Source organism: Hakea prostrata, chromosome 3, assembly GCF_041222555.1.
Source record: "Hakea prostrata isolate BN-2017 chromosome 3, UWA_Hpros_2, whole genome shotgun sequence".
NCBI classification, from domain to species: domain Eukaryota; kingdom Viridiplantae; phylum Streptophyta; class Magnoliopsida; order Proteales; family Proteaceae; genus Hakea; species Hakea prostrata.
Genome location: NC_142602.1, coordinates 63,633,231 through 63,648,718, shown reverse-complemented (window position 1 = coordinate 63,648,718; position 15,488 = coordinate 63,633,231). Strand labels below are relative to the sequence as shown.

Sequence of the window (15,488 nt, the reverse complement as noted above, 5' to 3'; positions counted from 1 at the left end):
AGATTAGCAACGAAGAAAAATATGCAAGAGCTAATTTCCAAAACCAATATGGTATCATCTAGCTCATACAGAAGTTATAAAACAGGTCTAAAATGCGAAGTAAAAACAAGAACAGAAAAGATATTACCGGACTCTCCCAATTATCCTCCACAAAACGTATGTCATGTTGATGGACATCGATACCTGTCAAGCATACAACAAATGGACGCTCAAGACTGAGAAAGGAGGTAAACATTATAGGAAAAAGTGACAACAAAACTATTGCAGAAAAAGAGTGCCACATGGCAAAGACAACTTAGAATTATGCATCGGCATTACAAAGAGAATTGGATAGTTTCTCCAATAGCTAACCGGGGCAGGTAAATTATTAATCTCCACTTAAATTCTATAATCAAATTATAAATTTCAGGCACAAGGACAACATTGGATTGCAATTTTGTTCATTTCAGCAAAATGGTGACTCATTTTGGCAAAAGAATGAAACTTCAACTCAATTTCGGCCAAAGTTCAAGATTAAGCATCCCACCTTTATCTTGGAAGTCCAGAACCATTTCCATTTTTGGGAGAAATCCTTCATTTTACTACTAAATCATGACTTGGTGATTGAGTATTTGAAAAAACATTTGGTCAAATATGTTCAGTTTCCATCCATATGGCCATTTCATTGGGATGAAGAAGCATATTTCCTTCATCCGATCCGAGTTCTGAGTATGGCTCCTAGCCTCCTACTCAAAAGAACAGAAATGTATCTGATAAGCACATTTGCGTGAAATCTTAAGGCATAAAGCATGCATTTTACATACTTAGAATAGACCTACCTTGGGTTTTTTTGTTCTTGTTTTTGCAGATATTAATATTATTTGGGAGATTAGAAAATATTTGTGATATTCTGATGTGATACATGCAATTTTACACTTAAAGTGGTCCAATTTATTTTGTAATGTAATTTTGAAGAGGGCTCAATTCTAAGCATGATGGCCGAAAATGGATTGAAATGCAAATTTGGGCCAGGACGTACAATTCCAAGGATACTTTTGACATCAATGAAAGGACTTATGATCAAAGGCTGAGATTTATCTAGAATTTTATTTTTTGGAAAAAAAAGAAATGCCAAATGTACTGTTGGGGCCTACAAATATTAGAGATTGAGATTCCCTTTCCTTATATGAGTTGGTCATCTTCCTATTCTTCCATATTATCCTAAGATTCTTTACAGCCTTTTATTTTATTTTAATCTAATTAATTGTATCACAAAAAATTAAATTTCTATTTCTTCCCAAAATTCTACCTTTCTTTCTTCCCACCTACCATTTTTCCCTTATTATTTATTTTTTATTTTTATCAAACGCTTCTCTCCCTTTTCCCATTTTCTCTCTCTCTCTCTTTCCATTCCCTCTCTCATTTTGTCCTTTTCCCCTATCTCTTACATTTCCACATTCTAGTATTTTTTATTTTCTTTCCTATTTTATTCTCTCTCCTTCCATTTTCTCTTTCTCTCTCATCTCCCCACTCTCTTCTCTTCTGCATATACAGTTTCTTTGCTTCTTTATTCGCTCTCTTTCTCTCCTTCCATTTTCTCTCTCACTCTCTTTCTCTATCATTCCATTTAAAAACTCTTTCTCTCTTATCTCTTTCTCCAAGATTCCAATCTTGCTTTTTTCCTTCTCTCTCTCTCTCTCTCTCTCTCTCTCTCTCTCTCTCTCTCTCTCTCTCTCTCTCTCTCTCTCTCTCTCTTTGCTCATATTCTTTAAATTCTACTCTTTTTCTATTTTGGGTTAATTCCTCCATCTCATTCCACTTACACATGTATATTTTCTATTTTTTTTCTTTCTTTGAATCAATATTCTTTAAATTCTACTATTGTTATTATTATTTTCCTTCCCTCTAACAACTCTTATAAATACCCCTCTCATCTTAGACTTAGACTTCAACTTCTCTCTTGCCTTTAGTTATTATACTAGGTCTTCTCTTTCTCGTCTGCTTGCTTTGTTGGTTCCGCTTGTTAGACCTAATGTTAAGGATTCAAGTTTACATGAAATTTCTTTTAGTGCAATTAGTTCTTTATTGAGTTGTTCACTTCTTTTTATTTATAAAAGTGTAAGTGTAAGTTTTTGTTTTCAATAATGCAAGTTCAAGTTTCCCTCAAGTTTAGGTTGCCTTCATAAAGATTTGTCTCTCTCTGGGTCTAGCATTTTCAGATTTGGTTTAGTCAAGATCTAGTCGTTAGAGTCCATTGAATTTTGAATCAATCAAGTACTTTTTTGTTATTCAACAATTCAAATAATCCTCTTCAATAGCCTTCTCTCACGCCTCCAATTCCTGCTTCTATCTACCCTTTCATTCTTAACTTAGGACTTTATTTTGTGTACATAAGATATTTACTACGAGCATTTATTTTAGGTACATAAAATAGGATTTTACTTCCACAATTTTATTATTGTTTCCCCTTCCCCCCGGATCCTTGATCAAAGATGCTTATAGTCGTGCCTCTCTTCAGTTAAGGTTCCGCTTTTATTTATGGTTCTATTTATGTGTTTGTTTTTTTTTTTTGTCATTTCCTTTTTGCAATTTTTATTTTCATACCCCTTCCTCCAATCAATGAACTGTAAGCTATGACAAAAGGTCCACTATCAATTGCCCCTTAGTTACATTTCCCTTCCCTCAATCTTAAGCTAAAACTCGGATCACCTCCCATTTTTATATTTTCTTAAAATCATTTTTTCCTTAGCTACGTTGATCCACTTTATTATTGTTTTTATTTTACTTATGCATTTTTTCTTATTAGATGATGAATGCTTAGGGGTTTTTTTTTTTTTTTTTTCATTAGATGCATGTTTTAAAACCCTTACTTTAGTTTAATTAATTAAAGAAAATTTTTATCACTCTTGCATTACCTTAAGAGATAGAACTAAGTGGTATATCTCCCTGAGTTAGACTTGTTAGCTACATGATACCAGGCATTTGTGGTTGTTCTAATTTCACAAATAGTTCCGCATCGTCCTTAATGGACAAGATGTTCTACTATCCAAGCCAACACCCATGCATGCTCCCAACAATGCCATATGATGCATATGATTATGGATTAGTAGGTAGCACAAGCACATCACCCTTTTTTAACAATTGTGGAGTCACTTATCTATACATGTGAAAATCCAATCAGATTCAAGTTTCAACACATACCAGCAAGCATCTTTGTGAATCAAAAACACCGTTGTAGATCATTTGCATTTTTATTTTATTTTTTTGGGCAAGAGAACCATGTAAGATGTGTTTATTTGCCTTAAAACAGCATACTCCTGATTCCTTAGGCATCAAGTATCAGACCCAAAAAATGCTTAAACCCCCTGAAACGGACTACCAACATCTGGCCATTTTGTACCAAATTTCCATGAGACTTCAATGTAATTTCAGTCATCTTGGAGGGACCAAAATGAAATTAAACTTAATACCATGCTTAAAGGTGGAGTAAACTGACCTGCAGGAATTGAAAATAGGCTGATAAAAAGAGAAAAACCAGAAGCAAAAGTTTCACAAGATCAATCCCAGATGTCAAACAAAAATTTAATATTATCCACCATCTGAGGATGCATTATGCTTGTGGGGGCGCAGACACAGGATCTTTTTTTTTTTTTTTTTTTTTTTTTGGGTGGGGGGGGGGTGGAAGGAGGAGAAGAGAATGGAAGGAAGCTGCATTAGATAACAACTATTTTGCTTCCAAAACAATGAAGAGGGTAATGCATATTCCTATGATGAAGATGGCCTTGCCTACCAGTTGAACCAAATCAGGCTCTGAATGTAAGATCAGCTCTTTTGAGCCTGCCTCATCTACTAGGGAAACCTATCTGGAGGGTTTTTAAGGGCAATTGGGTTCCTAGCAGACTTTTAGAAGATGTACACAGTAGATGAGCTCAATGTACCTTCTTTCAAAAAGCCAGCTTGGCACTCAACCCACTAGGGTTACCTGCCACAATCTAATGTAGCAAAATCTTCCCCTCGGCAATCTCGTGATTCCATCATCAAAGATGTAATGTCAACATCCTCAGAAACTGAGTTCAGCAGCTGCCAATACAGGTGATCATCCAATGAATCAATGTTGCTAAAACCCCGCTCAATTATACCCTCCTCTTCCGTAGAGAATTCTCACTTAATCCTGAGATATCTCATGAAAATGCCATGCGTCTTAAGAATACGCACCTTTTCCAGAGTCTAATACATCAGTTGGACTCAGAAAAATGGGATGGAAAGCAGACCCCATCAGAAGACTCAGCTCAAGTGAATGTCCATCATACAACCAACATCAATGAAAGACCAATGTTTAGGAAATGTTCCAAAAGAGGTGCTGGTAATGTACAAAGGGCAGCAGGGATCTCAAATGGAGAATGTTAGAGGTAACTCTCTCAAGCAAGCATGGGTGTTGGAAATTATACTGACGAGTTATGTCAAGAATATGGAGCGGTAAATGAAAAAGACTGTTACGCTTTCTCCAAGGCTACAATGAAAATGCTTTTCTTGTACTGTACTCCAGGGAGAGGAGAAAAATTGGCCTTTTCTAACCATAGATGATGAGTACACCTATAAGTAATTTGAAAAAGAAGTTTTGAGATAAAAACGATATTTAATTCCTTGGAAAATTGCCATGACCTGAATCAATCATTAATCCCCAAATCATCTATCTTTATTCTTAAATTTTTTTTCTTTGTCGTAGCAGGTCAGTTTTCTTATATCTGGAGTGACTAGCTGGTTCATGATATGTGGTGGACACTATCCTCTCTATTTTGCTGCATCTGGGGCTATTTGGCTTCCAGTGATCCTGCCTTTTTCCTTCTGCCAACTAAGCCACTTTTAAATTGCTGAAGATGGAATAATAAGGATATAAAAGCAAAACTGTACAAGGAAAACTAAAGATACACAACCAAGAATCAAGCACTTTGCAATGGAATCAGAATACTTTTAAAGTGGTAATAACTGTAGCATGGATTTCAACCCAGAATAATGTCTTGAAAAGTTTAAGAGATAGAAAGGCTGAGTCACTACCTAAAGCCAAAAGGCTACGGATGAAAAGATCTTGAGAGTTTCCTGGGTCTGGCTTCAGTATAACCTGATATCAGAGTCAAAAAGTACATTCTTTATTGGGAAAACATGGTAAGTTAGTGTGTCCTGTGCACCTCTTTAAAGATTCATTATGTAAAAGTTGCATTATTTGGAAGTCGAAAAAGCTAACCTGAAATTGTGTATGGCGTTGAAGCCTGTTTGGGTTCTCCCCATAACGACTATCATCCGGTCGTATACTAGGCTCTACATAGCTTTCACCAGAGACTTATATGTCAGTAAAGTATTAATAAGCAAGTGACAATGGAAAATTTAATGGTTGCAATGCAACATGCAAGAGTTTTTGGACATCTCAAAAACGATAGACAGGGCAGCACAATGTAAATAAATTGGATTCACATAATCAAATGGTAATAAGACCTTAGCAGAACAAAAACTTTTATGGAGGAGAGCTGTCAGGGATATTTTAGGGAGGATTTCCTCTCTTGGGACTGGGCTAGCTAACACTGGCGCAAGTCCTCAAGAGGGATTCTTCTCTCTCCTTTTTCGCTCTCCTTTTCTTTTTCTTTATTTCCTTGTTCCAGTAGGAACCTTTCCTAGGAGTCCTACTTTGGTTTTTTTCGTTTTTCCTTTCCTTCACAGACTCATGTTTCCCTTTCCTTCTCAGAAATGTCTTTCCTTTAGATTGAAAACTATAAATACACCATTGGGGCCTATAAATAAAGCACAACTTTCCGAAAAAATAAATTCTTTGCTAACAATAACAATAAACCAGACATGTAAAGCTTGCAAGATCCAACTAAATCACACCCAAACTAAACAGAGGATGATGGCACTTTTTGCAAGGTGCAAGTCTACAGCACTTTAAAAATGGGGCTCTCAAAATATAAATTTGTTAAAGTGAAGAGACAACATTCCATTTTATTCTTTTATATGAATCCATTAATATTCACTATATTTACAGATCCTCTATCCTATCATACTATCATACTACTATATAAAAATCAAAACACAATTCAGTTATGGCAAATTTTTTACTAGACCAAAATACCCTTACTTCAAACCAACATACCTTCCCCCCCCCCCCCCAATGAATACTCTCTTTCAAGATAAAACATCATATCATATATCATACTACCATATAAAAGTCAAAACACAATTCAGCTATGGCAAATCTCTTACTAGACTAAAATACCCTTACTTCAAACCAACATACCCTTCCGCCAATGAATACCCTCTTTCAAAATAAAACACCAACAAGCATGAGACACACCCGTTCCAAAGAAGTGAACCCCCACTCCCAAACTTTCAGTAATCAAATTTTTTAAGCGGCTCCGCACAAGATTAGCATCGCCGCAAATCGGGTGTCTTCTCTTCGCTGCCTCCTTGGATCCCTTCATCACTGTAAACCATTCCGTTGCTACCCTCAAATCGGGTGTCTTCATTGCTTCCTCTCCTCCCTCCTCATGTCAAACTACTGTCCTTTTCCTTCTCGCCTCTTACCTTTCTCTTTTATAATCGTGGTTATTGATTTCAGAAAAGTGAACTATCTTTGAAATTGATTACCACTCTTTTTTGGTTCTTTTTCTCATTGATTTAAAAGTTTAATTGAAAAAGCAGATATCATGCTCACTCCAGTTATCAAAAGATGACGGCCAACGAATATAAATTTGTTATAGAGATGGAGATGGGCTCTATCACTCTGTAGTTAGATTTGGTGAACGATTTTGTTTCCACCTTTTTATGAAAGAAAAAGAAACCAAAAAGTAATAGAATACACTCATCTCTTGCCAATCTCCACCTCACGGTGCAAGGTTGGGTAATCAGAGACTCTCTCTTCATCTCAAAATTCTTTCTTTTTCATGTTTTCAGATGCATTGAATCGCTGGTTTAATGAGGACTGTCTGTTAAATTTTGTGATTTATTCTACTTCTGAGATATGGATTTCTGGAAAATTGAATGAAGAAGTTGGTTTGCTTAGCTGCCTGTGTAATTCGTTGCCCTCTCGCTCCCTGTCTTATCTACCTTAACCAAAATCTCATCCCAGTTAGAGATACTTCTATTGTTTGATGATTTGATTAGTGAGTTCTTCAATAATGCTGGTCTTTCTTGTTACAGTTCTTCAAGGTGTTAGGCTGAACTCAAATTGAAACACCAATACAAATATGCTAACTCATCAGTTCAGAACAAAACAAGGTATTTATATTCACTAAAAACGACATGGAAGATATAAATCTTTCTCTTACTTGGGTTCTTTCGTTGATGGTAATATTCCTATGAGGAATAAAATGTTTGAGTCAGATCGATATGTTCTCAGATAAACCCCTCGAAGAAATGTAAACTTACAGTTGAAGGTACGGACTTCCTCAGGTTTTTTGTCTTCTCTGGTTTCCCTGTAATTTTATCCATTCCTTGATTCTGTGACTAATTTGGGTGGTGGTGTCTCAGACCAAGCTCAAGAAAACTACATTCAAAAGAAAGGAATGGAATCTTCCAATTTTGCAGAGGATAGATGCTTTAAAAACGAAAATTCAGGTAAATTGTGAAACGACTTTAAGAAAGAACAGGAACCTTCAAACTGTAAATGCCGATCATATTTTTCTTCCCCCTTCTTCAGATCCAAAATTTTCCCACGGGGTTCTATCTGGTGAAGTAAATGAAATCGGCCGAATTTTGAAGTAAATGAAATCGACCGAATTTATCTTCTTCATGTCTTACATTCTATGAACTGGTTGTTCTCCCCTGATTTTCTCCAGGATAGTTCACTGGTTATTCTCCCCTAACTTCCTGTAGGATTGTCTTCAGTGCCCACACCCACAGTTTTTGTGACCACACCCATGAAGTGGAACCTGAGAGGTGACTGTCCAAGCCATGACCTGGAATGCAGGTGAGGACCCTGGTTCCATTGTTGATACTTTTGGGAGGAATAAAGCAGTAACCATTGCCAGTGCTTCCTTGCTAGAGAATCTCATGCAATAATAGCCTCTCTGTTTTGTTATTGTTGTAATCTGCAACAATTGATGTAATAATTGCACATCTCACCATAATAGTGTATTTTTATTTTATTTTTGTTCATGTTTTCTTCAAATCCCTCCACCAATCGTTGTTCTTTCTTTCATATTGTAGCCCATTGGTGGATGAAAATTCTATCCTATAAATGTATTTCTTGATTGCTGTTGATTACAATAACTGGGTGATCACACCAACCTCAGTTGATTGAAACTGCGTACAGCGGGAAAAGAAAAAAAGGAGGCATGAGGATCACTTTCATCTCTTTATTTAAACCTTGTAACCATTTCCCTGACATGAAATATCCACCTCCAGTTCATAGTTACTGCGTTGTTCAGCATTATTTGTGAGTAATAAATTAAGAAGTTTCACGGAAAGTAAATCACAGAAATACCTTGGATGGGCCTGAGTTGCCCCATGGCTCTGGGGAATTCAGTCTGAAATACATTAATTATTTGCGTAGATTATACCCTATAGATTTTGTTGCTTTTCTAATAGAGCCAATGATCTTGCGGTCCTCCCAAAAAACTGAATTCGATTGCTTGAAATTTGCATCTTATTCTTCTCCTCTAGGGTTTGGAATCAAGGGCTGATATTAATGAGTTTATTTTAATCATTGTAAAATGTGAATGATTAATTAACTTTCTAGAATTCTTTTGGTTAACTAACCGAATTTTCTAATCTAAATTAATGGAAAATTTCGGCGCAAAGCATTTCAAGTCGGTGTTTCTGCGTGGTTCATTTTTACTAACAATTTATACCATCAACATGAAACTCACATACTACGATACAAAAGCACAAACTTTTCTCTTCATTGAACCCTCCTCAGAAGCCACACATCACATAATCTCATAATACTAACTCACTCACACCCAAGACGCCACACATATTCTCAAAATACTAATGCACTCACACGTAGGACTGATGAGATGTTAAGTATCTCTTAACAATTACGGTCTACCATTGAGATTTTTGAGATAGCACTACAACCTGCAGAAACTAGATACTTGGACCCTTTTTTAGTAGGGAAGGGCCAGAAGGCCTACAGTTATATCCCTAAAAAAAATTCTTTTTTTTTTGGATCTAAGGTTCAGCCAAGCCAAGTTTACTCGCACCTCAACTACATCCTCAATGAAATTTTTATATAATTAATATAGGTGGGGATTCAAACTCTAACCTCCTATGTGGAAGCATTGGTCTTTTGCCAACTGAGCCACCTCTTAGGGTAAATTTAGATTTTTATACATGTTTTGTTAACAATTGAGTAAGCTTTAATAAGATTATGAGCACAGGGAAAATGCCAGATGAATGGAGGAGAAGCGTCGTGGTTCCAATTTACAAAAATAAAGGAGATATTCAACGCTGTAATAACTATAGGGGCATTAAATTGATGAGCCATACTATGAAATTATGGGAGAGAATAATTGAAACCCGTTTGAGACACCAAACTACAATAACAGAGAACCAGTTTGGGTTTATGCTGGGAAGATCTACAACGGAGGCTATTTACCTAATTATGAGACTTATGGATAGGTATAGAGAATGTAGGAAAGACCTTCATATGGTATTTATTGACCTAGAAAAAGCTTACGAGAGAGTCCCTAGAGCGTTAATTTGGCAAGTACTAGAGAAAAGAAGTGTTGCAAGTAAATATGAAGATATAGTTAAGGATATGCATGATGGTTGGGAGACAAGTGTAAGAGTAGTGGGGGGACAAAGTAATGAATTCCCAATTACAGTTGGGCTTCATCAAGGATCAACTTTAAGCCCATATCTATTTGCACTTGTAATGGATGAATTAAACAAAGACATTCAAGATGAGGTCCCCTCGTGTATGTTTTTTGCTGATGATATTGTGTGTATTGATAAGACTCAAGTGGGGATTAATACCAAATTAGAATCATGGAAAGTAGCTTTAAAATCAAAAGGCTTTAAAGTTTAAACTAAGTAGAACGAAGACAGAATATCTAGTTTGTAACTTTAGTCACGATCAAGCAGACGATGAGGTGGTGATATTTTACGATAAGGAGATTCCTCAGAGTGATTGTTTTAGGTACCTAAGTTCAATCATAAGTAAAAGAGGTGACTTAGAAGATGTTGTTTGCCAAAGAGTTAAAATAGGGTGGATGAAGTGGAGAGGTGCGTCTGAAGTCTTGTGTGATCGACGTATTCCATTAAAGCTTAAAGGAAAATTTTATAGGATCGTTGTTCGACCAAATATGATGTACGGTGCAGAGTGTTGGGCTGTTAAAAAGAATCATATAGATAAACTTAGTGTAGCAGAAATGAGGATGCTAAGATGGATGAGTGGCAAAACTAGGATGGATTAGATAAGGAATGATCATATTAGAGTTGGTTTGGGAGTTGCTCTCATAAGTGATAAGCTTTGAGAAAGTCGTCTGAAGTGGCACGGCCACGTTCAATGGAGACCTATAAATGCCCTTATGCGGAGAAGTGATAAAATCCAGATTGAAGGAACTAGAAGAGCTAGGGGTAGACCTAAGATAACCTTAAGAGAAGTGGTGAGAAAGGATATGCATAGCTTAGGCTTTGTATCTAGCATGGCCTCGAACAGAACCGATTCGAAGGCAAGAATCCATGTAGCAACCACATTCAGTTGGGACAAGGCTTATTGTTGTTGTTGTTGTTGAGTAAGTTTGTATCCCTTGATTTGGGTATGGCATTACAATTCGTTGCTTAAGATTTAAAATGGGAAAATCAAGGAGGAAGCCCAATGAAATAGGTAGACTTATCAATGATATGATGGTAACGGCGGTTGATACTAGCATTTCTGGGGGTGCGGCTGATTACGGCACCTCTAAATCGTGGGTAGTTCCCATCTATTGGATTTAAATTATTTCATGTGTTCTTAATCCAATATCAAGGTTGATATCGTCAAGTTGTTGGCTTGGAAATACAAGAGGGGTGTGGACAAAATAATGCATTATAGATTGTACATAAAGAAGGACTTCCAAAAGGAGAAAGAGGAAAACAAAGAGAAAACAAAGCCACAATCTCAAATTATGGAATTGGGATTATTTCAATTATTTTTGGAGAGCTTTCATCAGTTGTTGACAATAGTTTTCTCTATATATGTGGATGTTTGAATAAGATTTAATATGACAACAAATGTCAAGTGCATGATTAGTCTGTAGGAAGAACTGAATGGAGATACTTTGTTCTTTCAAAAATTCCATTAGTCTAATGTGTAATTTGGTAAGTTCCTCATGTATGCTATATGTTAAAAAGCATTTTACTTTCAATATCCTACCATCAATTCTCTTTAAAAGAAAAAGAAGAAAAAAAACCCTACCATCTGCTGTTTTGTCAGATATTGGCACTACATACCAACGTGTTTGAATTAACATATTTTTTCCGGTAGAATTAAAGTGACATCTTCTGCCAAGAAACTCACATTTCTAAACTAACTATAACCCTCATTGAACCCATTTGACAAATGAGAATCCAAAAAAAACAAAAAAAACTAAAGTATGAATAAGTGAACAAACTCATTTAATTAAATCAAAACTATCTTTATATAAATTCTCCCATACTCTCCCGAAAACAAGAATTACTATCAGAAAAATGAAAATGGAACAGAATTTAAAATTATTTAAGCCAAATCCTGAATTACCATTAAAAAACTACACTTCGTAATCTTCCATCTAAACAAAATATTAGCAAAAAACCCACGTGCATTGCACGTGCAAATTTACTAGTTGTTAAACTAAAAAGCACATGCTGGTAGTACATTTAAAATAAAAATGAAAAGGATAAGACACATGAGAAAATGCAAGTCTTTTACTCATTTCATCAAAGAAGATTCTCAGACAATGCAAGTCTATTACTCATTTCATCAAAGAAGATTATCAGAAGTAAGTTATCATGGCTAATGCATAGCATCAAATAACTATATTCCAAAAGTATACTTACGCAACATTCCATGGTTCTGGGCCAAGAACCCTCAAAAATGTCAGAGGATTCATTGTTCCAGCTCCAACCTGATAAATAAACCAAGGGCTCAATCAATCAGTCTCACAAAATAACAAAAACGATACAAGCTTAATGAACACAATTAAAAAAGGAGTTACAAACCTATTAATCATTTTACATGTAAGAAGTAGATAATACATCTTTTCAACATAATGCACCTTATAACCTATACGCATATGTAAAACTTTGTGTTCACACTCAGCATGTGAAGTTCACTTGATTCAACTCAACCTACCCAAATCCTAGCTGATACCTGCATCATTATTTTGTTTTTCAGTTTAACTCTGTTTAAAGCCATAGCAGGCTTAGCAGCTGCATGGCAGGTCTTGGTGTATAGCACACGCATCCTAAAAGCACTGATTTCCTGCATGGACAAGCAAATACCCACTCTGTTCCTATAGCATTTTGCCCATAATGCAGGCAAGATTTAAAGACTCACTTCTAACTTTCGAGCATGCAAGAGTACATGAATCAATGCTATTACTGCACTTCGCATACAATTGTTTCAGTAAAGTCCAAAGCCAAAAGTAGTCTCAACCCACAAGACTCCCACTTTCTTGCCCAAATCTAAAAAGTAAGAAAAAGAAGAAAAAAAAGGGGCAAAATTTTACAATGATGAATCTCACCAAGAACAATCAAAATAATATATCCTTGAGAGATAATGGCATAGATAGTCAAATAATATATCCTTGAGAGTTAATACAGCATAGATAGTAAAAGAGCTTAACATCCAAACAAAAAAATGGCTTTCCAACTAAGATTAAATTTGATAGAAGAGAACTTCTAAAAGTCACTACCTCTGTGTTGCTACATTGCATGACAGCACATCCTACAGAAGCCCAATACTCCTGTAGAGTTAAACATTACAATGACGTTAGTAGAGAAAAATGATAATGAGGATGATGATCAATTAACTAAGTCCCCTATAGCATACACAGTCTGCAACATTCAAGTATACCCTCTCTTTTCTTTCAAGGAGAAGGAATTTTCTTCTTGCTAGAGATTTCAAACAAGAATCATTGTTACTGCCTACTGGTTAACAAGCATGGTTCAAAATTTTTGGAAATTTCAGCAATTTATTGCAAAATATTTAGGTAATTCTATGACAAACAAGGAAATGGCCAGATTTCGGTCAAATTTTAGTATTTTGTGCTTGAATTTTTTGTCCAATATTCTGTTTCGCTGATCTTACAGTAAACATGTTATACTGTTTTAGTAATAAAACCATGGTTTTGAACAGAATGGAACAAATTTGCAGGTTTTAACAGGAACATCTATGCAATTTTTTTGCAGTTCTAGCAGGGACTATCACCTAAAAGATCCAAATTGTCCTGCATCACCAGGAAACCAATTCCCATGTCATCAATTTGCATAGATCTATATGGTAATCCAAGAGAGAAATTCCCAGTTAGCAGTTTCACCAAGAAAATGTCACTTTACAATTACCAAGTGTTTAGTGTACTCCCTTAATATTCATTTAATAAGCCATTCGGGTTCTTTCCCCCCATGAACCTCAACTAGGCCTTTATTGTCATTACCAGAATACTCTAAATTATAACCTCAAAACCTTGCCACAATGAACCATGGCCCTTTGGTCATTGTTGTCCTCCCTAAACCTCTATGACGACTTTTGCAGAAGGCCCACATTCATACAAGTCAAAGCCCCAAACTACACTTCCCTCATTCTTTGATGAATGCCACAAATTCCAGTTAATAAATGCTACTTCTTTTTCTTCATAAAGCATTTTCTGAGGGAAATATCACCCCGTCTTTACCACTCCTTTTCCCATTAATACAACATGAAAAAAGACAGATTGTAAGTGTGGGAGACAGCACACTGTGATCTGGGTCAAAGTTTCTTATCCCCTGGAACCCTATTTGCTTTAAGAGGGATACTGTTTTCAGGAAAACTGGATTAGCTATAGAAAAAATATTTTCCTTTCTACACTATCTTTTCTTTAATACACGTGAAAAGAAAGCATGTTGGGGGGGGAAGCATGAGACAGTGGTGGGGCTCTCAATAGTGGCATGATGTTATTGACCAACATTCAACCATTTGTTCGGATAACTAAATCCAACTTAGTCAAAAGCAAGCAGTTTTCTCTAAAATTTTACATCGAATTCCAGTAAAGCAAATAAAATTCTCATACATACAACAGCTGCTTCATACATTTACAGCAAAATATTTGCCATTGAATAGCTTAACCTTTAGCTGCTAATTTTTGAAACAGAACGTTCAATAACCCACAATAACGAATCTTATACTAAACAAAAAATAGCAGTGTGAGTGATAATTGATAAATATAGCTGGACATATCTCAAACATCTTTACACAAGAAAAATTGGAAGCATTACATGGAATGTAAACCATACTAAATTAGAAGTGCTTATTGCAGGCTTCCATATTTTTTAAAATGACCTGTTGGACTTGACGCTCTTTAGATATACACACCCCCGAAGCTTTTAAGATTATACATGAAATGTCGAGAGGAAACAAACCTGGAGACGCTGAATTGCCTGTTGAAATGTAGGAGTAGAAGCTTTGGTTTTAGATTCTGAATCCTTGGAGTGTGGCTGATATACTGCAGAAGTGTTGAAGGCAGATATACTGGTTTTGCTGAAATGACGGAAAGAACGACAACGGAGAGGCTTGCAGAAATGGGTAGGGGTCCTTTTGCCGGCAAAGAAGAACGAGAAGTGAGCACCGTGTGGTTTTAGAACAGACAGAACAAAGGGTAATGCGATCATAGCCATGGTTGAGGAGTTGCAGGCGGGCTTGCGGCAAAAGATTAATGGATGGCTAACTTATCCACGGTGTTGTCGCCAGAGCTTCTATTTTACATGATGGAAATCTTGGCCCCGTTTGAACTGCACCGGTCAAAATGGTTAATAAGGCCTTGTTTCGACCTAAATTTCAATTTTTTAAATTTCAATTTAAAATATAATAATAAGAATAATTATAATATCCTAAATTGCAATTACGAGGCATTGCCAAATAGAGTCCAAATCCTCTCCACCCAGCAAGGTTGTTCCCCATTATTAGAGATCTTCTCCACCCAGCCTACCTTCCACCCATACTCACATGAGTGTGAGACCCATAACTCACGAGGTCTGCTCGTGTCACACAGGAGTACCCCACACTTATGTGAGTGTAAATGGATGGGTGGAGGCGCAGGTTGAGTGGAGATGATCTGGACTCTTCCCCATCATCCCACCCTCATAGTTGGGCTGACACAATGCCCATGTGACGGTGGGAGGGATGGGAGGACAGGCACTTGGGTGGAGAGGTGCACTGAGCCCACTCTGGCCTCGCAAGGCGGGCCCCTGTGGTTGCGAGCTGGAGCTGCCATAGCTTATGGCTAGAGCAATGGGAGGGGGCCCAGCAAAGAGAACAGTAAGGATAACGAAGCTTGAGGAAGAATACAATATCACTAAAG

The 15,488-nt window shown here is 36.5% G+C and overlaps 1 protein-coding gene across 1 annotated transcript in view; it reads right to left on the bottom strand.

The window, feature by feature from the left end:
• LOC149022737 (glycine--tRNA ligase, chloroplastic/mitochondrial 2-like) overlaps positions 1-14,898 on the bottom strand; it is an 88,609-nt gene extending 73,711 nt beyond the window's left edge. Inside the window, exons 1-6 of the mRNA XM_089147686.1 lie at positions 14,551-14,898; positions 12,849-12,899; positions 11,992-12,059; positions 5,222-5,303; positions 5,035-5,098; positions 128-183 (exon numbers count right to left, since the gene is read on the bottom strand). Of these exons, the coding sequence (XP_089003812.1) occupies positions 128-183; positions 5,035-5,098; positions 5,222-5,303; positions 11,992-12,059; positions 12,849-12,899; positions 14,551-14,805 (576 nt within the window). The 5' untranslated portion in view covers positions 14,806-14,898. The remainder of the gene's footprint in view (positions 1-127; positions 184-5,034; positions 5,099-5,221; positions 5,304-11,991; positions 12,060-12,848; positions 12,900-14,550) is intronic.
• Positions 14,899-15,488: the final 590 nt, after the last annotated feature.